Source organism: Heterodontus francisci, chromosome 36 (assembly GCF_036365525.1).
Source record: "Heterodontus francisci isolate sHetFra1 chromosome 36, sHetFra1.hap1, whole genome shotgun sequence".
In the NCBI taxonomy this organism is placed as follows: Eukaryota; Metazoa; Chordata; class Chondrichthyes; order Heterodontiformes; family Heterodontidae; genus Heterodontus; species Heterodontus francisci.
In genome coordinates, this window is record NC_090406.1 from 22,305,853 (window position 1) to 22,325,719 (window position 19,867).

The following is a 19,867-nucleotide window of genomic DNA, read 5'->3' on the forward strand; positions in this document are numbered from 1 at the left end:
GACAGTTTGAGAATTTGAACATAGCATAAAAAATGGAAATAAAAAGCTGGTATTAGTAAAAGTGACCATGAAGTTGTCAGATATTTTTTATCATAAAGCCCAATTTGTTCACTAATGTCTTTTAGGGAACGGAAACTGCTGTCATCACCCGGGCTTATATGTGACTCAAGTCTCATACCAACAAGGCTGACTCTTAACTGCTGTCTTTATGAAGTGGCCTAACAAGCAGCCAAATTGTATCAAAACCCTTGCAATGTTTGAGGAAGAAGACCCACCACAACCAGCCTTGTCAGCAACGCCCACAAGGAATTAAAAAAAAAGTATCTGTCTGTTCGTGTTAGAATTATAGAAAGTTTACGGCACAGAAAGAGGCCACTTGGCCCAACATGTCTGCGCCGGCCGAAAATCAGGCCAATGAGTCTAAGCCCACCTTCCAACATTTGGTCCGTAGCCCTGCAGGTTACGGGACTTGAGGTGCACATCCAGACACCTTTTAAATGAGTTGAGGCTCTCTGTCTCTACTACCCATTCAGGCAGTGAGTTCCAGACCCCCACCACCCTCTGGGTGAAAATAATTTCCTCATCTCCCCTCTAATCTTTCTATCAATCACTTTAAATCAATGCCCCCTAGTCATTGACCTGTCTGCTAAGGTGAATAGACCCTTCACATCCACTCATTCCAGGCCCCTCAAAATTTTGTACATTTCAATCAGATCTCCCCACAGCCTTCTCTGTTCCAAGGAGAACAACCCCAGCCTATCCAATCTTTCCTCACAGCTGCATTTTTCCAGACCTGGCAACATCCTCATAAATCCAATATAAAAGCAAAGTACCGCAGATGCTGGAAATCTGAAACACAAACAAGAAATGCTGGAAATACTCAGCAGGTCTGCAGCATCTGTGGAGAGAGAAGCAGAGTTAACGTTTCGGGTCAGTGACCCTTCATCAGAACTGGCTGATATTAGAAATGTTAAAGGTTTTATGCAAGTAAAGCAGGGGTGGGGCAAGAGATAACAAAAGAGAAGGTGTTGATAGGACAAAGTCACAGAGAATAACTGACCAGAAGGTCATGGAGCAAAGGCAAAGTGTATGTTAATGGTAAATCTCCTCTGTACCCTCTCTAGTTCAATTACATCCTTTCTGTAATGAGGTGACCAGAACTGCACACAGTACTCAAGTTGTGGCCTAACCAATGATTTATACAGTTCCAGCAAACCTCCCTGCTCTTGTATTCTATACCTCGTCTAATAAAGGAAAGGATTCCATTAAACGTCTTAACCAACTAATTGGCCTATTCTGCTACCTTCCGGGATCTGTGGACATACATTCCAAGGTCCCTCATTTCCTCTACACAACTCAGTATTCTCCCATTAATCATGTATTCCTTTGCCTTGTGTGACCTCCCCAAATGCATCACCTCACACTTCTCCAGGTTGGATTCCATTTGCCACTTTTCTGCCCACCTGACCAGTCCATCGATATTTTCCTGCAGTCTACAGCTATCCTCCTCGCTATCTACCACACGGCCAATTTTTGGTGTTGTCTGCAAACTTCTTGATCATGCTGCCTACATTTACGTCCAAATTGTTAATATATACCACAAAAAGTAGGGGACACAGTACTGAGCCCTGCGGAATGCCACTGGAAATAGCCCTCCAGTTACAAAAACACCTGTCAACAATTACCCTTTGTTTCCTGCCACTGAGCCAATTTTTTGTCTACCTTGCTATATTTTCCTTGATCCCATGCGCTTTTATTTTTTTAACCAGTTTGCCATGTGGGACATTGTCAAAAACCTTGCTAAAATCCATGTAGACCACAACAACTGCATTACCCTCATCAATCTTCCTCATTACTTCTTCAAAAAATTCAATCAAGTTAGTCAGATAAGATCTTCCCATAACAAATCCATGCTGATTATCCTTGAATTATCTGTGCCCTTCTAAGTGACAGTTTGTCCTGTCTTTCAGAATTGATTCCAATAATTTTCCCACTACTTAGGTTAGACTGACTGGCCTGTAATTATTCGGTCTATTCCTCGCTCCCTTTTTAAACAGAGGTACAACGTTAGCAGTCATCCAATCCTCCAGCACCACACCTGTATCCAGTGAGGACTGGAAAATGATGGACTGACCTCTCTGGCTTCTTTTAACGGCCTGGGGTACATTTTATTCGGCCCTCCTAAACTCACACAGCCAGATATAATATTATCCCAATAAAATGTAAGATTTGGATAACACGACATTGTGCATGTTCCTTAGACACATATGGTGCAATATACATGTATTCACCAACAAAAGTGCCTTCCTTATACACAGCACGGAAAAAGAAAGGGCAGAAAGAAAGAACTTACATTTATATAGTGCCTTTTACAATCTCAGGATGTCCAGACTTGCTTTACAGCCAAATATAGAAGTGTAGAAAATCCAAGCAAATAACAGCCCGATCCCACAAACAGCAATGAGATAATGAGCAGATAATCAGCGTTTTAGTGATGTTGGTTTAGGGATACACATTGGCCAGGACACCGGGAAACTCTCCTGTTTAAACCAATTAACCTCCCACAAAAAGACGAATTATCAGTTAAATTAAGGGTAAGTAATTGATTTTCCCCACACTTACTCCTATACTACAGTTCGTCTGTAATATAAAGTCCTGTTATTCAAATAGTGCCATGGGTTCTTTCGCGTCCAGCTGAGAGAGCTGACAGAACCTTGCTTTAACATCTCATCCGAATGCTGGTGTGTAAGGCAGTGCAGCACTCCATCAACGTAGATCATGGTCTTGAGTCTCTGGAGGGTGACTTGAACCCATAAACTCTGACTCAGAGGTGAGTTGTAAGTTATAATGTGTTCTGTTTTGGCAAATGAATTCTGAGCAAAATGAGCTATTTGAACACTAAGGGCAGAATTTAAGTGCCCTCCTCCCACCCCCTCCCCTCTGGGAGCAGGCTGGGAGGGGGGGGGGTGGGGTGCCAGTAAAATAGTGGGGAATTTTCCCAGCGGCAGGCTGCGACTGATTGGCTGCCAGCTCCAAGGAGGTGGGTCGCTGATTAGCATAATTAAAGGCCCTATTAAGGAGCTTTTGACAGGGCCGCTGGCATTGCAGACAGCAGAGCAGCCTCCGCTGCATGAAGAGACCGCCAGCTTCATGTGGAAGTCCGGTGGGAGGGGTGGGGGGGGGGGTCCATCGGACCTATAGGCTTCATGGCCCAAAGAGCGGGGCGTAGGCAGGAAAGGCAGCCCCCACAGCCCCAGTGCCTACCCTGGAGAGGTTTCCCCTCCAACCCTTGGCTACCTGAATTTATTATTTTTAATTTACTTACCTGGAGGTGCCCCAAGGTCTCCTGCCTGCCTCAGCAATGTCCATCACTTCTGATGGCACTGCTGAGGTGTCAGAGCTGCCGGCCTTTTGATTGGATCGGCAACATTAGGAGCCTGTCCGGCATCATTAATTGGTCAGCACACCTACAGACGGCCAATTAGGAGGCCGCCTGTGATTAAATTATCCAGCCGGTCCCACTGCTGGCAAGTGCAGTCTCAGGACTCACTTTCTGCCCCGATGTTGTGTCCTGAAGACCATGATGAAATTCATCCCTAAAGTTCTAGTGAAGGAATTTGAAAGTCTTTTGAAACATTTGAATTAATGTCAAAAAAATGTCAGAAACAGAAATTTAGTAATTTCTTAAGCGAAGGCTCCACAATTGGAGATTTTTTTTTATTCATTCATGGGATGTGGGCGTCACAGGCTATGCCAGCATTTATTGCCCATCCCTAATTGCCCTTGCGAAGGTGGTGGTGAGCTGCCTTCTTGAACCGCTGCAGTCCATTTGGGGTAGGTAGACCCACAGTGATGTTAGGAAGGGAGTTCCAGGATTTTGACCCAGCGACAATGAAGGAACGGCGATATAGTTCCAAGTCAGGATGGTGTGTGATGTGGAGGGGAACTTGCAGGTGGTGGTGTTCCCATGTATTTGCTGCCCGTGTCCTTCTAGTTGGTAGAGGTCGCGGGTTTGGAAGGTGCTGTCTAAGGAGCCTTGGTGCATTGCTGCAGTGCATCTTGTAGATGGTACACACTGCTGCTACTGTGCGTCGATGGTGGAGGGAGTGAATGTTTGTAGATGGGGTGCCAATCAAGCGGGCTGCTTTGTCCTGGATGGTGTCGAGCTTCTTGAGTGTTGTTGGAGCTGCACCCATCGAGGCAAGTGGAGAGTATTCCATCACACTCCTGACTTGTGCCTTGTAGATGGTGGACAGGCTTTGGGGAGTCAGGAGGTGAGTTACTCGCCTCAGGATTCCTAGTCTCTGACCTGCTCTTGTAGACACGGTATTTATATGGCTACTACAGTTCAGTTTCTGGTCAAGGGTAGCCCCTAGGATGTTGATAGTGGGGGATTCAACGATGGTAATGCTGTTGAATGTCAAGGGGAGATGGTTAGATTCTCTCTTGTTGGAGATGGTCATTGCCTGGCACTTGTGTGGCGTGAATGTTACTTGCCACTTATCAGCCCAAGTCTGGATATGGTCCAGGTCTTGCTGCATTTCTACACGGACTGCTTCAGTATCTGAGGAGTCACGAATGGTGCTGAACATTGTGCAATCATCAGCGAACATCCCCACCTCTGACCTTATGATTGAAGGAAGGTCATTGATGAAGCAGCTGAAGATGGTTGGGCCTAGGACACTACCCTGAGGAACTCCTGCAGTAATGTCCTGGAGCTCAGATGATTGACCTCCAACAACCACAACCATCTTCCTTTGCATTTGGTATGACTCTAGCCAGCGTAGGGTTTTCCCCCTGATTCTCATTGACCTCAGTTTTGCTAGGGCTCCTTGATGCCATACTCGGTCAAATGCTGCCTTGATGTCAAGGGCAGTCACTCTCACCTCACCTCTTGAGTTTAGCTCTTTTGTCCATGTTTGAACCAAGGCTGTAATGAGGTCAGGAGCTGAGTGGCCCTGTCGGAACCCAAACTGAGCGTGACTGAGCAGGTTATTGCGAAGCAAGTGCCGCTTGATGGCACTTTTGAAACCACCTTCCATCACTTTACTGATGATTGAGAGTAGACTGATGGGGCGGTAATTGGCCGGGTTGGACTTGTCCTGCGCTTTGTGTACAGGACATACCTGGGCAATTTTCCACATTGCAGGGTAGATGCCAGTGTTGTAGCTGTACTGGAACAGCTTGGCTAGGGGCGCGACAAGTTCTGGAGCACACGTCTTCAGTACTATTGCCGGAATATTGTCAGGGCCCATAGCTTTTGCAGTATCCAGTGCCTTCAGTCATTTCTTGATATCACGTGGAGTGAATCGAATTGGCTGAAGTCTGGCATCTGTGATGCTGGGGACTTCAGGAGGAGACCGAGATGGATCATCAACTTGGCACTTCTGGCTGAAGATTGTTGCAAATGCTTCAGCCTTATCTTTCGCACTGATGTGCTGGGCTCCCCCATCATTGAGGATGGGGATATTTGTGGAGCCACCTCCTCCAGTTAGTTGTTCAATTGTCCACCACCATTCACGGCTGGATGTGGCAGGACTGCAGAGCTTAGATCTGATCCATTGGTTATGGGATTGCTTCGCTCTGTCTATCGCATGCTGCTTACGCAGTTTGGCATGCACGTAGTCCTGGGTTGTAGCTTCACCAGGTTGGGGAGTCAGGAGGTGAGTTACTCGCCTCAGGATTCCTAGCCTCTGACCTGCTCTTGTAGCCATGGTATTTATATGGCTACTCCAGTTCAGTTTCTGGTCAATGGTAGCCCCTAGGATGTTGATAGTGGGGGATTCAGCGATGGTAATGCCGTTGAATGTCAAGGGGAGATGGTTAGGTTCTCTCTTGTTGGAGATGATCATTGCCTGGCACTTGTGTGGCGCGAATGTTACTTGCCACAGGAGTGTGCCTGCAGATGGAACTAGAGACCAGCACTCATTGCTTGAGAAAAACTTTGTAATGTCTATGCTGTCACTAAGAATCATCCTGCTGGTTGTGGTCTCGGTTTCTGCCCTGCCTTTCCCCTTCACGATCTTTGCAAATCTCTCCTATTCTGCTGCTTTACTTACTTTATGCAAGTTTTCCTAATCTCCAGCGTCACACCTCCTCTATCTTAGCTTCCCTTTCTCCCTTCCTCTGCAGTCTTCTTTTTATTACTCCACCCATATTTACATTTTTCTAACATACTCAATGCTCTTAGCTTGGTAGTCATAAAGGAATTGATGGAGGGTCTCTGACCTGAAATGTTAACTCTGTTTCTCTCTCCACAGATGTTGCCAAACCTGCTGAGTATTTTTTGTTTTTATTTCAGATTTCCAGCACCTGCAGTATTTTCTTTTATTATATAAAGGAATTGAGGCCTGGCATTGGGATTACTGTTTGATGTCAGGCCTGAATTACTATCCCTTACTTGCTGCTCCACATGAGGTGTAATAAGATATGTAGTGTACCTCAACATGCAAAAGGAATTTGACAAAGTCTCACAAGGAAGACTGTTGCTTAACTTCAGAGCTGCAGGGATCTAGGGTAAATCTTAAGAATGGATGAGAAATTGGCTGAAGGATAGAAAACAATGGGTACTCATTAGATGAATGATGTCAAGATATGGGAAAGTACTGAGTGGGGTGTCCCAGGATCGATGTAGGGTCCACGTTGGTTCCTTATTACATCAACGAATTGAATTCAGAAACTCATAGCAAACGAGTCAAATTTGTAAAAGGTACAAAACAAGGATAGGCAGTGCAATCAAAAGAGATAGCTCAGAAATCACAAAATGAGTAGGTGAAATATAGCTGGAACTTAATGCCCCCCCCCACCCAAAACAGGAATGAGCCGGGGGGGGTTGTAAAATCAAGTCGGATGCTAGGAATGATGTGTCCGTCGCCTACCCATCACAGCTGATGTTTTACCGGTAGCCACTGCTGGCACTGCAGCTAGTGAGATGACCTTGGAAAAGATGTGGGGTTAGGTGTCTCCAGGGCCAATTGGTCAGGCCTCGGCAAGGGGAGAGGTGGGGGGAGGGTCGATGGCAAGGACAGCAGGGGTTTTCCAGCGGAGGCAGGCACCCTTCTTGGGGCACAGGCTGCCCGATCAGGACAGCCCCCTCACAGTCTTCAAGGAGGCTGCTAGGTTTTACTAAGCAGCCTCCCCAGGTGCCAAAATGCCCATCTGCTACTGGTAAAATACCAGTGGCAGTAGGAAGAGGCCCTTAAGTGGCCAGTAATTAGCCAATTAAGGGCCTCAATTGGCTTAAGGGGGGGTGGGCCACCTGACACATCCCTCGCCGCTGGTAAAATACAGTGGCGCTGCTGGGACCGAAGAACTGCCAGCCCTATGATTGGCTGGCAGCTCTTGGAGGCGAGACTTCCTGCCTCAGAGGAGCGGAAACCAGATTATAGGCAATTAATTGCCTGAGTCATGCAAAATACAGTCGTGGCTTCCAGGGCAGGCGGAGGCAGGCTTATATTTAACTTTCTAACCGGAATGCGGGGCCACCATTTCCACATTAAATTCCGGCCTATTTAAGTAGGTAGAAAATGGCAAATTAAATTTAATATGGTTAGGTATAAATACTGTATATAGGAAGGGAAGATGGATGACACACATACTCCATGAATCATGTTGAAATAACTAAAGATAAAGTTGAAAAGGATGTAGCATACTTAGTAGACCCATCATTCAGCATGCACAACCAAGGCAGAGCAGCAATCACCAAAGACAATGGAATATTGAACTATCTCGCCAAAACAGTCATGAATGTTATGCTGAAATTATATATAGGGCTCTAATTAGTCTATACATTGATTATTGTGTTCAGTTCTGACTCCAGGCGAATCCGAGAGGGATGGAACCCCTAATGTGGGTGAGTTGCTTTCAAGTAAAGCTCTTCTTCACAAAATTGGGGGGTGGGCCAACACTAAGGTCAGGATTTTCTTGGCAGGGGTAAAGGATTATTAAGAACAGCGGGCTGGCTGTCCACACTGCCAGCCCAATTAGAGGGTTGGCAGCTCTGCAGTGCCACCAAGAGAGGTGACCGCTGCTGAGGCTGCAAGAAGAACGAGAGGGCACCTCCATTTTAAGGAGTTAAAAATTTCTTTCTCTGCTGGCAGGCAGGCCCAGTGATCAGAGGGGTAACCCCTGCAGGAGTGGCACTGGGGCTGCGGAGGTGGTCTGTGCCACTGTGGGGGGGGAGCCCTCTGCTTGGAACATGAAGTTACCACATGTGATGCCTCCACCTGAGAAGACACTGGGAGGCTGCCTACATGCAGCTGGTGACCTCCTTGCGTCATGGAGGGTGGGTCAGGGGGGAGGGGGAGGTTGCTCTGCTACTGGCAAAATGCCAGTGACCTGGGAAAATGGCCTTTAATTGTACCTTTAAATGGATAAATTGGCCGCCCACCTGCAATTGGCAGGTGGCTAAGCCACTGCTGTCGCCACCGCTGGTAAAATGGCTCGGCAACGGGACTGTGCCAGGGAGCCTTCCTTTTGTGTCTCCCCAGCACTGCCTCCTAACCTGCCCCGCTGAGGGCTGGTAAAATCTTGTCCTAGGACTCACTATGTTTTTGGAAGCTTATATTTATAGTCAAGTAATTAGTTTTATTTAAAATAGAAAAAGATTAGCAGTGTAGATACTGCTCAGTTTCACAATCAAATGCTGCTCATCTTGGTTACTGAGGTGTGAGATGAACTTTGAGAGGTGGGAAACCTCAGACCCTCCACCACAACGTCATTGTGCAACATGGCACCTAAAATGATTACATTTGCACAAATTCTTCGTTACTTTTGCCCATCTCTTCTTTGGCCTCCTTGTCTCGAGAGACAATGGGTAAGCGCCTGGAGGTGATCAGTGGTTTGTGGAGCAGCGCCTGGAGTGGCTATAATGGTCAATATTAGAGTGACAGACTCTTCCACAGGTGCTGCAGAAAAAATTGGTTATCGGGGCTGTTACACAGTTGGCTCTCCCCTTGCGCTTCTGTCTTTTTTCCTGCCAACTGCTAAGTCTCTTCGACTCGCCACACTTTAGTCCCGCCTTTATGGCTGCCCGCCAGCTCTGGCGATCGCTGACTCCCACGACTTGTGATCAGTGTCACAGGACTTCATGTCGCATTTGCAGATGTCTTTAAAGCGGTGACATGGACGGCCTGTGGGTCTGATACCAGTGGCGAGCTCGCTGTACAATGTGTCCTTGGGGATCCTGCCATCTTTCATGCGGCTCACATGGCCAAGCCATCTGAAGCGCCGCTGACTCAGTAGTGTGTATAAGCTGGGGATGTTGGCCGCCTCGAGGACTTCTGTGTTGGAGATATGGTCCTGCCACCTGATGCCAAAGATTCTCCGGAGGCAGCGAAGATGGAATGAACTGAGATGTCGCTCTTGGCTGACATACGTTGTCCAGGCCTCGCTGCCATAGAGCAAGGTACTGAGGACACAGGCTTGATACACTCGGACTTTTGTGTTCCGTGTCAGTGCGCCATTTTCCCACACTCTCTTGGCCAGTCTGGACATAGCAGTGGAAGCCTTTCTCATGCGCTTGTTGATTTCTGCATTGAGAGACAGGTTACTGGTGATAGTTGAGCCTAGGTAGGTGAACTCTTGAACCACTTCCAGAGCATGGTCGCCGATATTGATGGATGGAGCATTTCTGTCGTCCTGTCCCATGATGTTCGTTTTCTTGAGGCTGAAGCCAACTAAAACGATAGGGTAGATTTTTTTCCGACAAGGCTGCCGGTTTGCACAAAGGCCGCCTTTGTTTGCAATCTGTTTGATTACTAATATAACCATGCAAGAGCATAGCAAGGCTTAGCATTTCCCCACTCCAAGTTTCTCCCACTTTCCTCTGCTGAAGGCTTGGGTATAGTTCTGTAGACGTTGATAGATCTCTGGTTCCATGGCCCAATGGTAATTCTTCATCTGTGATCTTGAACTGTGAATGTCAGACCTTTCAACCAGGGAGGGAATCACAGATTAACCCGATCCTGTCCTCACTCAACATCTGTGCTTTCCTCCAAGGGCAAATCGCTAGCGATTAGGAAATGAAACTGGATGATTTTACTTCGCCGTAGTCCAGAGAGGTGGAGGTCAATGGTGGCACCCCAATTTGACCTGGCTGAGATGAGCGAACTCATTACGGGCAAAGATTGGCTTTTCATTGTATTTAAACAAGCTTTATTATAGTGGAATTGTGGTTATTGTGCTCTCACCATCCAAAGTCCAGCTTTAGCATCTTACCACAGGTCACATTTATAGATTCAAAACATGCAGGAATTTATTTTTATATTTATCTTCTTGACTGAAGTGAATGTCAGAGTCTTGACTTTCTGGGTTGGACTTTACCAGCTCTCTAGGGTTGGGAGGCACTGGCAGGGGGAAGGTTGAACACAGCCTTCCCACCCAGAGTCCAACTGAGGCCCTTAAATGGTCAATTAAGGGCCATTTAAGGGCCTTTTCCTGCCACCGCTGGTATTTTACCTGTGGGGGGAGTGCCCTCCGCCGTGTGGGGAGACCACCATCCCTCGCCAGGGCCTGTCTGATTGCCCCCGGGCAAACCCCAACTTCGCTTACCTTCTTGGGAGGCCCATGTTGACAGCTGCAGTCCCAGCAGTGGCCACCACTCTCGGTGGCACTGCTGAGATTGAAAAGCTGCTCCTTCGATTGGCCGGCAGTTCTTGGAGGTGGGCTCCCAACTTTTAAAGGGACAGGAGGCCCGCTGCCAGGCAGTTAATTGCCAGAGTGCCACAAAATGCAGCCAGGTGTTCCCCAAAAGGTTGAGGTGGGGTTACCCCTGGCTTTCTGCCCCAGCGTTGGGACCCTCACCACCCAATTAATATCCAGCCCTCTGTCTCCACTGATTTCTCAGGAGATCTGAGGATAGGCAGTTGCAGAAAGCAACCTGTAGATATGCTCCATCGTGTAGCTGATTCCAGCAGTTTTCCCCATCTGCGTGGGGGGTGGGATTGGTGGAATGTTGGGTGGAGTGGGGGGGAGACGGGGTAGAAGCTGCATCCTTTCACATTTGGCTGGGTTCATGTTAAAGACTTTCAAATGAAGGAAACACCTGTTTTCCATCACTTGCAGTCACAAATGTTGAATGCGGGAGCTGCCTTTTAGTTCCTGGCATTCAGTGATTAGCAGAGGGGACCCCAGAGTTCTTATTTTAGTGTGTCCGTACATAGGTCCCATTATTGTGATTTTAAAAAAACATTCTTTTATTAGGGCGCCTCATCAGCCACCTCTTTCTCCTGCTGTGGAAGGACCCTGAGGCCTGCCACTGCAATTCTCCAAACCCATTCCGGGCGGGGATGTTGGGGAGCCCACCTCTAGTATGTGGATGATACTGTGACCATAAATATAGCCAAAGCCAATGATGCATCTCCAGGGTGAACAGAAGTCTGAAGATGTGCCCCAATTAGGATGGACGTGCATGGCAGGTCAGAAAGCTTAGGCCCACGTATATTGGATGGTACGTGTAATGTGCCTGGATATTCTGTGACTGAAGTAGTGCTGTGATGTAGTTGCTGATACAATGAATCACTCAGATATTATTTTTGAAATTAAATTTAATATAATAAAGATCCAGAGTGGATTCTGAGGCAATACTTAGTTTCCTGCTCCCCCCATCCTGATACATACTGAAGCAAAAATGAAACAAAATTATAACACATTCTGAAATCATTGAAATAGTTGAAAAAATGAATGTCAGCAATATTATACAGAGCACAATGAATGAAACAGAGACTGAATGGAATGTTGTTGTACCAGTGGAATATTCTAGGAAAGTTTCAAACTGTAGTTGATTTATAGATTGATTGACCTCTGATATCTAATACCTTTCCATATTACTCACATTAGCTAGTCAGCCCTTATAACTTCAAGAAAATTTCTGGGTTGGATTAAGATTATTGAGAATCCTCAAGGAACCCCATATGGGTCTTTGGCAATATTTCTGGACAGATGAATACTCAATATTTAGTAGAAACCAAGTTCTCCACTCTGCAATCAATTGACAGCAACACTGTCATGTAACAATTATTGTACAATGTTGCTGATGGAGTTTGTTGGTGTCAAAAGTTTGGTATCCATATTTACTCATTGGCAATGTAACTGTGTGGTATTATCAGAGAATTATAGAATCATAAATAGTACAGAAGACCCATCGTGCTTGCGTCGGCTCTTTGAAAGAGCTAGCCAATTAGTTCCACTCCCCTGCTCTTTCCCTATAGCCCTGCAATTTTCTCAAGTAGTTATCTTTTGAAAATTACTATTGAATCTGCTTCCATCACCCTTTCAGGCAGTACATTCCATGCTAAGATTAGCTGAGCAGATCTTAGCATGTGAAAGAGTTGAGGAACTGAATGCATTGTTAAATTGGAAACTCAGTTCTTAAGGATACTTCCTCTTACTCTAACCAACAATTGCCATTTTTAAAATTGCTACCTCATCTAGTCTAAAACAAGAAAAAATGGGAATTGTTTAGAACCCAGAGCTGCTGCAACAATGCCTGCAAGTTCCTAAATAATACAATAAATAATGATGGGATGTTAATTTGAAAACAAGAGGAGTCCCACACTGCAGCCTGGCAGCTGAACCACGTTGGGAAGGGACGATTGGCCAGAAGAGGTCATGGTCAGCCTTTAAATGAGTTCTGTTGGAACTCCTTGTGGGCCAGGAGTGCAAAGGTATTAATTGAACAATGTCTGAAACCACAAGTTGAGGAATTGTACAATGAACCAGCCAAGCTGAAGCCTTTTCGATCAAGACTTTCTCATCACTTATTTTGACATTGCTGTGATTAATTGTGAGGAGATTCAGGATTACTGGAGTTATGCTGATCGTGCAATTACTTTTTGTGCCAATATTTGACTATAGTTATTATCCAGGTGCAGCAAGCTATAGTGGAAATTACAGGGAGCATGAGAGGCTTGATTATTATACAAAACTGTATTTGTTAGTTTGCAATGTTAGTGATGGATGGTAGTGAATGTAAATCCCACATAATGCACTCTGGTAAAAGCCAATATGTACAAGTGGGTCATGTGGAGCATACATTAGGTGGGATTTATGTTCACTACTGTTACTCTTACCATCCAACCGGTGGGAAGATTTGTACCATTGTCCCATGACATTGGCAGGAGACCCGAAAAATTTTTGTGGCCTCAACCAAATATCTATATAATTTTATGCTATAACTCAACACATTTAAAAAAAAAAATTATTTCATGGGATGTAGGCATCGCTGGCAAGGCCAGCATTTGTTGTCCGTCCCTCATTGCCCTTGAACTGAGTGGCTTGCTAGGCCATTTCAGAGGGAAGTTAGGAGTCAAGCACATTGATGTGGGGTGGGGAGTCACGTGTAGGCCAGACTAGGTAAGGACATCATATTTCCTTCCCTAAAGGACATTAGTGAACCAGATGAGTTTTTACAACAATCAATGATGGTTTCATGGCACTGTTACTGAGACTAGCTTCCAATTCCAGATTGTGATTAATTAACTGAATTTATTAATTAATTGAATTTAAATTCCACCAGCTGCCGTGGTGGGATTTGAACCTGTGCCCCCCGGGGCATTAGCATGGGCCTCTGGATTACTAGTTCCATGACTTTTCCACTACACCACTACGCCACGATCTCTTCTTAAACTGGAATACTTGGAATGTAATTTTATCCCCTACTTTTTTTTTAAACTCTTTTTTCCGAATGCATGTACTGGCATTTGGTTAAGTGAGAACTGGCAGCTCCCTAATCCCTCAGGTAGGTCATAGTTTTTCATATGTGAGTCCATTGAGTGAGTGTTGGTATACCCGCTGGCTGTAGGAGGCATCACAGCAGAGCCTGATACTGGCCTTGCCCAATATACATATGCACTTAATTTACAGCAGAATTTCATTGACAACAGTCAGCACTAAGAACACTACCTGACTTTTCTTATCTTCCTGAGGCCCCTTATAGTGCCCCGAGTACAGCCCTATTTGAGATCAACTAATTTAGCCAATGCTAATGAAATTTGAGACCTTTCTGACCTGAAGGAGTCAGTACCACACAAGACAATGTATTTAACTTACTAAACCATCAGGGATCGACTAGAAAGTCTTGGGAATTGCTACTTATCAGGCTAAAGTAATGATAGTTATGTTTCATCACTCACAATTGTACCAGCAATTCTAGTTTCATAGAACATAAGTGTGTAAATAAAGCTTGAGGCAGCTTAATCAAATTCATGCAACATAATATGTTGTCTAATTGACATAGTTTTCCAGCACAAGAGCAGGAAGGTTTGCCGGAACTGTATAACTCATTAGTTAGGTCACAACTTGAGTACTGTGTGCAGGTCTGGTCACCTCATTACAGAAAGAATGTAATTGCACTAGAGAGGGTACAGAGGAGATTTATGAGGATGTTGCCAGGACTGGAAAAATGCAGCGATGAGGAAAGATTGGATAGGCTGAGGTTGTTCTCTTTGGAACAGAGAAGGCTGAGGGGAGATCTGATTGAAATGTACAAAATTTTGAGGGGCCTGGATAGAGTGGAGGTGAAGGGTCTATTCACCTTAGCAGAGAGGTCAGTGACGACGTGGCATAGATTTAAAGTGATTGGTCGAAATATTAGAAGGGAGATGAGGAAAAACTTTTTCACCCAGAGGGTGATGATGGTCTGGAATTCACTGACTGATAGGGTAGTTGAGGCAGAGACCCTCAACCCATTTAACAGGAGTCTGGATATGCATCTCAAGTGCCATAAACTGCAGGGCTACAGACCAAATGCCAGAAGGTGGGATTAGAATAGGTGGATCGTTTTTCGGCCGTCACAAACACGATGGGCCAAGTGGCCTCTTTTTGTGCCTTAAACTTTCTATGATTTTCTACAAGGTAAAATGGCAGTCTATTATGAGCAGTAAAAGCTGTATCAGTCAATGGTTACTTGTATTGGTTTCATTTTCTTATTCAACACCCTTCTTCCAATAGGACCTGTAACCCTTCTACTGCATGAAACACTGAGTCGGGAGTAGCGCTTTCAAAGTACTGACAGCAAAGCCAGTCTTCCAGCTTTGCTTGGCTCTCATCGAGAAACCTTTCCCCGAACTTCAGCATTAGCAAAATGCGTTTAACATCCAACCAGTTTTTCAGCAAATGAGGTGGGTCTTTGAATCCAGTGTTCACACTGAACGCATTACTGCATGGGCCCCAAAGTAAGGCCTGTAAGATGCTTTTTGCTTGATAGATGTGTATTCTTTTATGAGGGTCTGCACATAAGAGTAAGTGGGCAAGATGTTGAAGCCCTTCAGAATATATAGATAACTGGCGGATCTGAGGCAGGTCTCCTGCATTGTACTCTCCATATGCCTTTTGGCCTGAAATGCTCTCAAAAGGATTTGACATGTGTAGAACTTCGTAGATCAAAATGCCTAATTGAAATTCATCAACCTTTTTGTACTGGGATGTTGATATCATTTCTGGTGCTAAGCGGGCATGATCTGGGTACAGCTTTTGATCAATGGCTGTACTCTTTTGTTTAGCTTTGGAGAAGTTGCTGATAATAAGTCTTGGCAGCGGCAGACTTTTACATTGTTCTTTGCTTCTCGCCTCAGCCTTCTGATCAGCCACCTTAACCAACAGCAAGTTATCCAGACGGAGGTCACAATGTATAATGTTATGATCTTTAAGGTGTTCCAACCCGAGACATAACTGCAGAAGAAGAAGGCATATTTGACGTTCATAGACATCTGCCTGGGACTCGTGAAGAGCTGCTGATTCTTTTACAAAATCTGCCAGGGTTTGGTAGGGAACCTCCTGTGTGACAATCACAAGCTGACGCCTTTGGTTTGCTTTGCCATTTGGAGTAGTTTCTGAGGTTTCTGCTGCAGCATCTGACCCAGAATTGTTCTTTTCTGTCTCTGAATCATCAGAAATCAAGGCCGTTTCTTCAGGAGGCAAGAGCTTTGTTGGAATTGTAGCAACAAAGTGCCCACACAGCAGTTGCACATTGAAATGGACTGGGAGGCCTTTCTGCACTGAAAGGCCGCACGGTTCCACCTGCAGGGATTCTTGGTTCAGAGCTTTGGTGATCTGAATTTGATAAAAGTAAAAAGGAATACATAATTAAGAAAAAATACTTTATAATGCTACAACTAATGTTACTTTCTGTATGAAATTTGAGCTATTTCCATGGCAGCACGGAGATGAAAAATGAGATTAGAGTTGGCACTCAGGAATGGTGCCCCACACTGAACCAGCTAAGTAAAGTGTGATTGTGGTGCTTGAAGATTTAGCCATTGCAGAACCATTGGAAACCTGACAGTATTAACCCCTATAGACACCTTTCCAATTTGATTTTGAGCATTTTCACTTGACAATAAAACCAGAAACTAATGACAGAATCAACTTCCTCCTGAACTCTTTGTAACTTTTTGGGAGAAGACAATGAAATTCACCCAGTTGTAATTGCAGCAAATTGTATTCTTTGTTACAGGGACTGCCGGAGAAACTGGACATTCTTCATGGTGCACAGTGTTAGAGGACATTTTAGAATACTTAGTCATATTATTTTATTATTCATTTTCAAGGTGTTTGTGTCACTGGCAAGACTATCGTTTATTGCCCATCCCTAGAGCCCTGAGAAGTGGCTGATCTGGTTCTTTAACTACTGATCGTAGTTTAATGCAGCTGAATAGCTTTCTAGGCTGCTTTAGAGGGCAGTTAAGAGTCAGCCATGTTGGTGTGGGACAGGAGTTACATGTAGGCCAGACCAGCTAAGGAAAGCAGGTTTCTTTCGCTAAAGGACATTAAGTGAACCAGCTTTTACTGCTACCAGCTTTTTACTTGCAGATTCTGAAAACTAGATTAAAATTCTGAAACTGCCATGTTGGGATTTGAACTCATATTCATTGGATTACTAGTCCCATAACATCACCTCTACAATTGGCTCCCTCGCTAGACCATCAAAATATTGGATATATCTCCGAACTAAACAGCAATAGAAACTAACTAATTGCAACTCATCTGTCCATATCTGCTCACTAAATACAGAGCCATAAAACAAAGTTACTTTGCACATGCTTGGAGAAAAGGAACGCTGCCAAACCAGAGTCATCATATTAATTGTAAACAGGGTTCTTTGAAGTAGTGACACAGTCTGTCATTTTAGAATGTAAACTGAAGACAGAATATTCAGAATTGGTCTACCATTTGAGAGTTTCCCCAAAATTCTATTAATATTGATTGAGGCTATCCATGCAAAAGAGTTATGAACTGTTTTCTTGTTGGTAGCCAAGTAGTTAGAGAAAGTTTCGCCACGTTCCTTTATCACGCAGGTTGAATTTTTACTTTAATCTCTTTCTTTAGGGATAGTGACTAGTCACAACTGCTACATAAGCTAAATTACTTCCCTGGCTTTACTGCAGACTTTAGAACCGTGGTAGTACATTTTCTGAAAAAGAATTGTTTTAGGTGATGTATTTTATATATATATAGATAGAAACAAGATTCTTAAAGATTTGACTTTTAATACACTTTGGTCTTTCAGTATTGAGTGCCGTTTTTTCATTCTTGATCTTTACACATTAAAGCCACAAGATCTAGATGAACTCTTCTGCAATTTCCTATAGTTGGTTACAACATTAAATTCTTACTGAGCAGGGAATATTTCACAATTCATAATAGTATATTCAAATAGTAACTCTATATTACAAAAGTAAAATACTGCAGATGCTGGAAATCTGAAATAAAAACAGAAAGTGCTGCAAACACTCAACGGGTCTGCCAGCATTTGTGGAGAGAGAAATAGCATGAACATTTCAGGTCAATAATCTTTCATCAGAACTGAGAACAGTTAGAAATGTAACAGGTTTTGAACAATTAAGTGAAATGAAGGGGAGTGTGGGAAGAAGAGGGCGGCACAGTGGCGCAGTGGTTAGCACTGCAGCCTCACAGCTCCAGCGACCCGGGTTCAATTCTGGGTACTGCCTGTGTGGAGTTTGCAAGTTCTCCCTGTGTCTGCGTGGGTTTCCTCCGGGTGCTCCGGTTTCCTCCCAGAAACCAAAAGACTTGCAGGTTGGTAGGTAAATTGGCCATTATAAATTGCCCCTAGTATAGGTAGGTGGTAGGGAAATATAGGGACAGGTGGGGATGTGGTAGGAACATGGGGTTAGTGCAGGATTAGTAAAATTGGGTGGTTGATGGTCAGCACAGACTCGGTGGGCCGAAGGGCCTGTTTCAGTGCTGTATCTCTAAACTAAACTAAACTAAACTAAAAGGGAAGGTCTGTGAGAGGGTGGGGGGCAGGAAGCGTTAAATGGCGAATGGTTTCATGGTATAAAGCCAAAGGGAGTGGTAATGGGACAAGAAACAAAAGATGTGTCTAGAGGAGGTGTGAATGGCAGGATAGCTGTCGTCTGAATGCAAAGTAAAGGAATTAAAAGGATAAATCTGTCCTATTCTGACAATAAGTCTGCCATTACACAGCAGAAAAGTTACTTTCTTTGATGCTGCACTGCAATTGGTACGGTAGCAATGCGACCAATTGTAGTGATCCATTGCTGCTGTAAAAGGGTAACTCATTGCAGGCCAGGAATCAGGCTGTAAACCTTTGGTTTGTATCACCTGGTGCTACACATCAGGTGGTACCTTTAACAATTAGACCACCTGGGTAGCCCCCAAAGATTTTTATTTTGTTGCTTTGGGGACTATCAATACCTTCTCAGTTCCAGTTACCTCATCGTGGTGTATGACATTGAAACAGTTGGCCTGAGTCTGCTACGATGGGGTGGTTGAAGAAGAGTCGATAGGGCATTAGCATCAGAGACAGCAGCTGTTAAAGTATGCACAATGTGTCGTGGGAGGCATGGTAGTGGGGCGTCAGCTTGGAGAACCTGGCTGCTGGAGGTGAAATAGTTTTGCTATTCTCTCTGGTATGTAATCTGACAGAGGTCGGCCAACGGTGGGTGAGGGGGTGGGAGAGGGGGGCTTTAGCCAAAATAGAGTAACCTGTGTGGGACTTAAGTATCAGAGCTATTTACTGTTCTACCGTCCGCTGTGTGGCTTGGAAGAGATCATTTGGCTGCAGTATGGGATATATAAAATAATGATTACTTTGGGTGCCTAATTAATAAAAGAGCAATAAAAATAAGGATGTTCATGAGGACACAATATTTTGGATTAGAGGAGTGCCTGGAATGGGGGAAGTGGATAATTTCACACTTCCCCACATTATATTGCATCTGCCACCTTCTTGCCCAATCACTTCGCTGCTCTACATCCCTTTGCAGCCTTTTTCCGTCCATTATAACTTGCTTTCCCATCTAGCTTTGTATCATCACCAACCTCTGATATATTACACTTAGTCACCTCATCTAAGTCATTGAAACAGATTGTAAATAGCTGAGGCCAACACACTGATCCTTGCAGCACTCCACTAGTTACACCCTGTCATTCTGAAAATCATCTGTTTATTCCTACTCTCTGTTTTCTGTCTGTTAACCAGTCCTCAATCCATGCTAGTATATTATCCCTAATCCTATGAGCCCTAATGTGTGTAACAATCTCCTTTGTGGCACCTTATTTAATGTATTCTGAAAATCCAAATATACTATATCCACAGGTTCCCAGTTATCTACTCTGCTAGTTACACCCTCAAAATTCTCTAATAGCATACATTAACAATAGATTCTAGCATTTTCCCTACCACTGACATCAGGCTAACAGGCCTATAGTTCCTTGGATTCTCTCTCCCTCTTTTTCTATACAGTGGTGTTACATTTGCTACCTTCCAATCCACAAGCACTGATCTAGAATCTAGCAAATTCCAGATCAAAAATAATGCATCCACTATCTCTGCAGCCATCTTTTTTAAAACTTAGGATGTAGGCCATCAGCTCCAGGGGATTTG

The 19,867-nt window shown here is 44.6% G+C and overlaps 1 protein-coding gene across 3 annotated transcripts in view; it reads right to left on the reverse strand.

Moving 5' to 3' along the window:
• Positions 1-11,567: 11,567 nt before the first annotated feature.
• The window catches only part of peak3 (PEAK family member 3), an 83,016-nt gene continuing 74,716 nt past the window's right edge, over positions 11,568-19,867 (reverse strand). For all 3 annotated transcript variants that reach the window (XM_068016344.1, XM_068016343.1, XM_068016342.1), the window contains one exon: positions 11,568-16,050. In XM_068016344.1, coding sequence (XP_067872445.1) covers positions 14,929-16,050 — 1,122 coding nt within the window. In that variant the 3' untranslated portion in view covers positions 11,568-14,928. The remainder of the gene's footprint in view (positions 16,051-19,867) is intronic.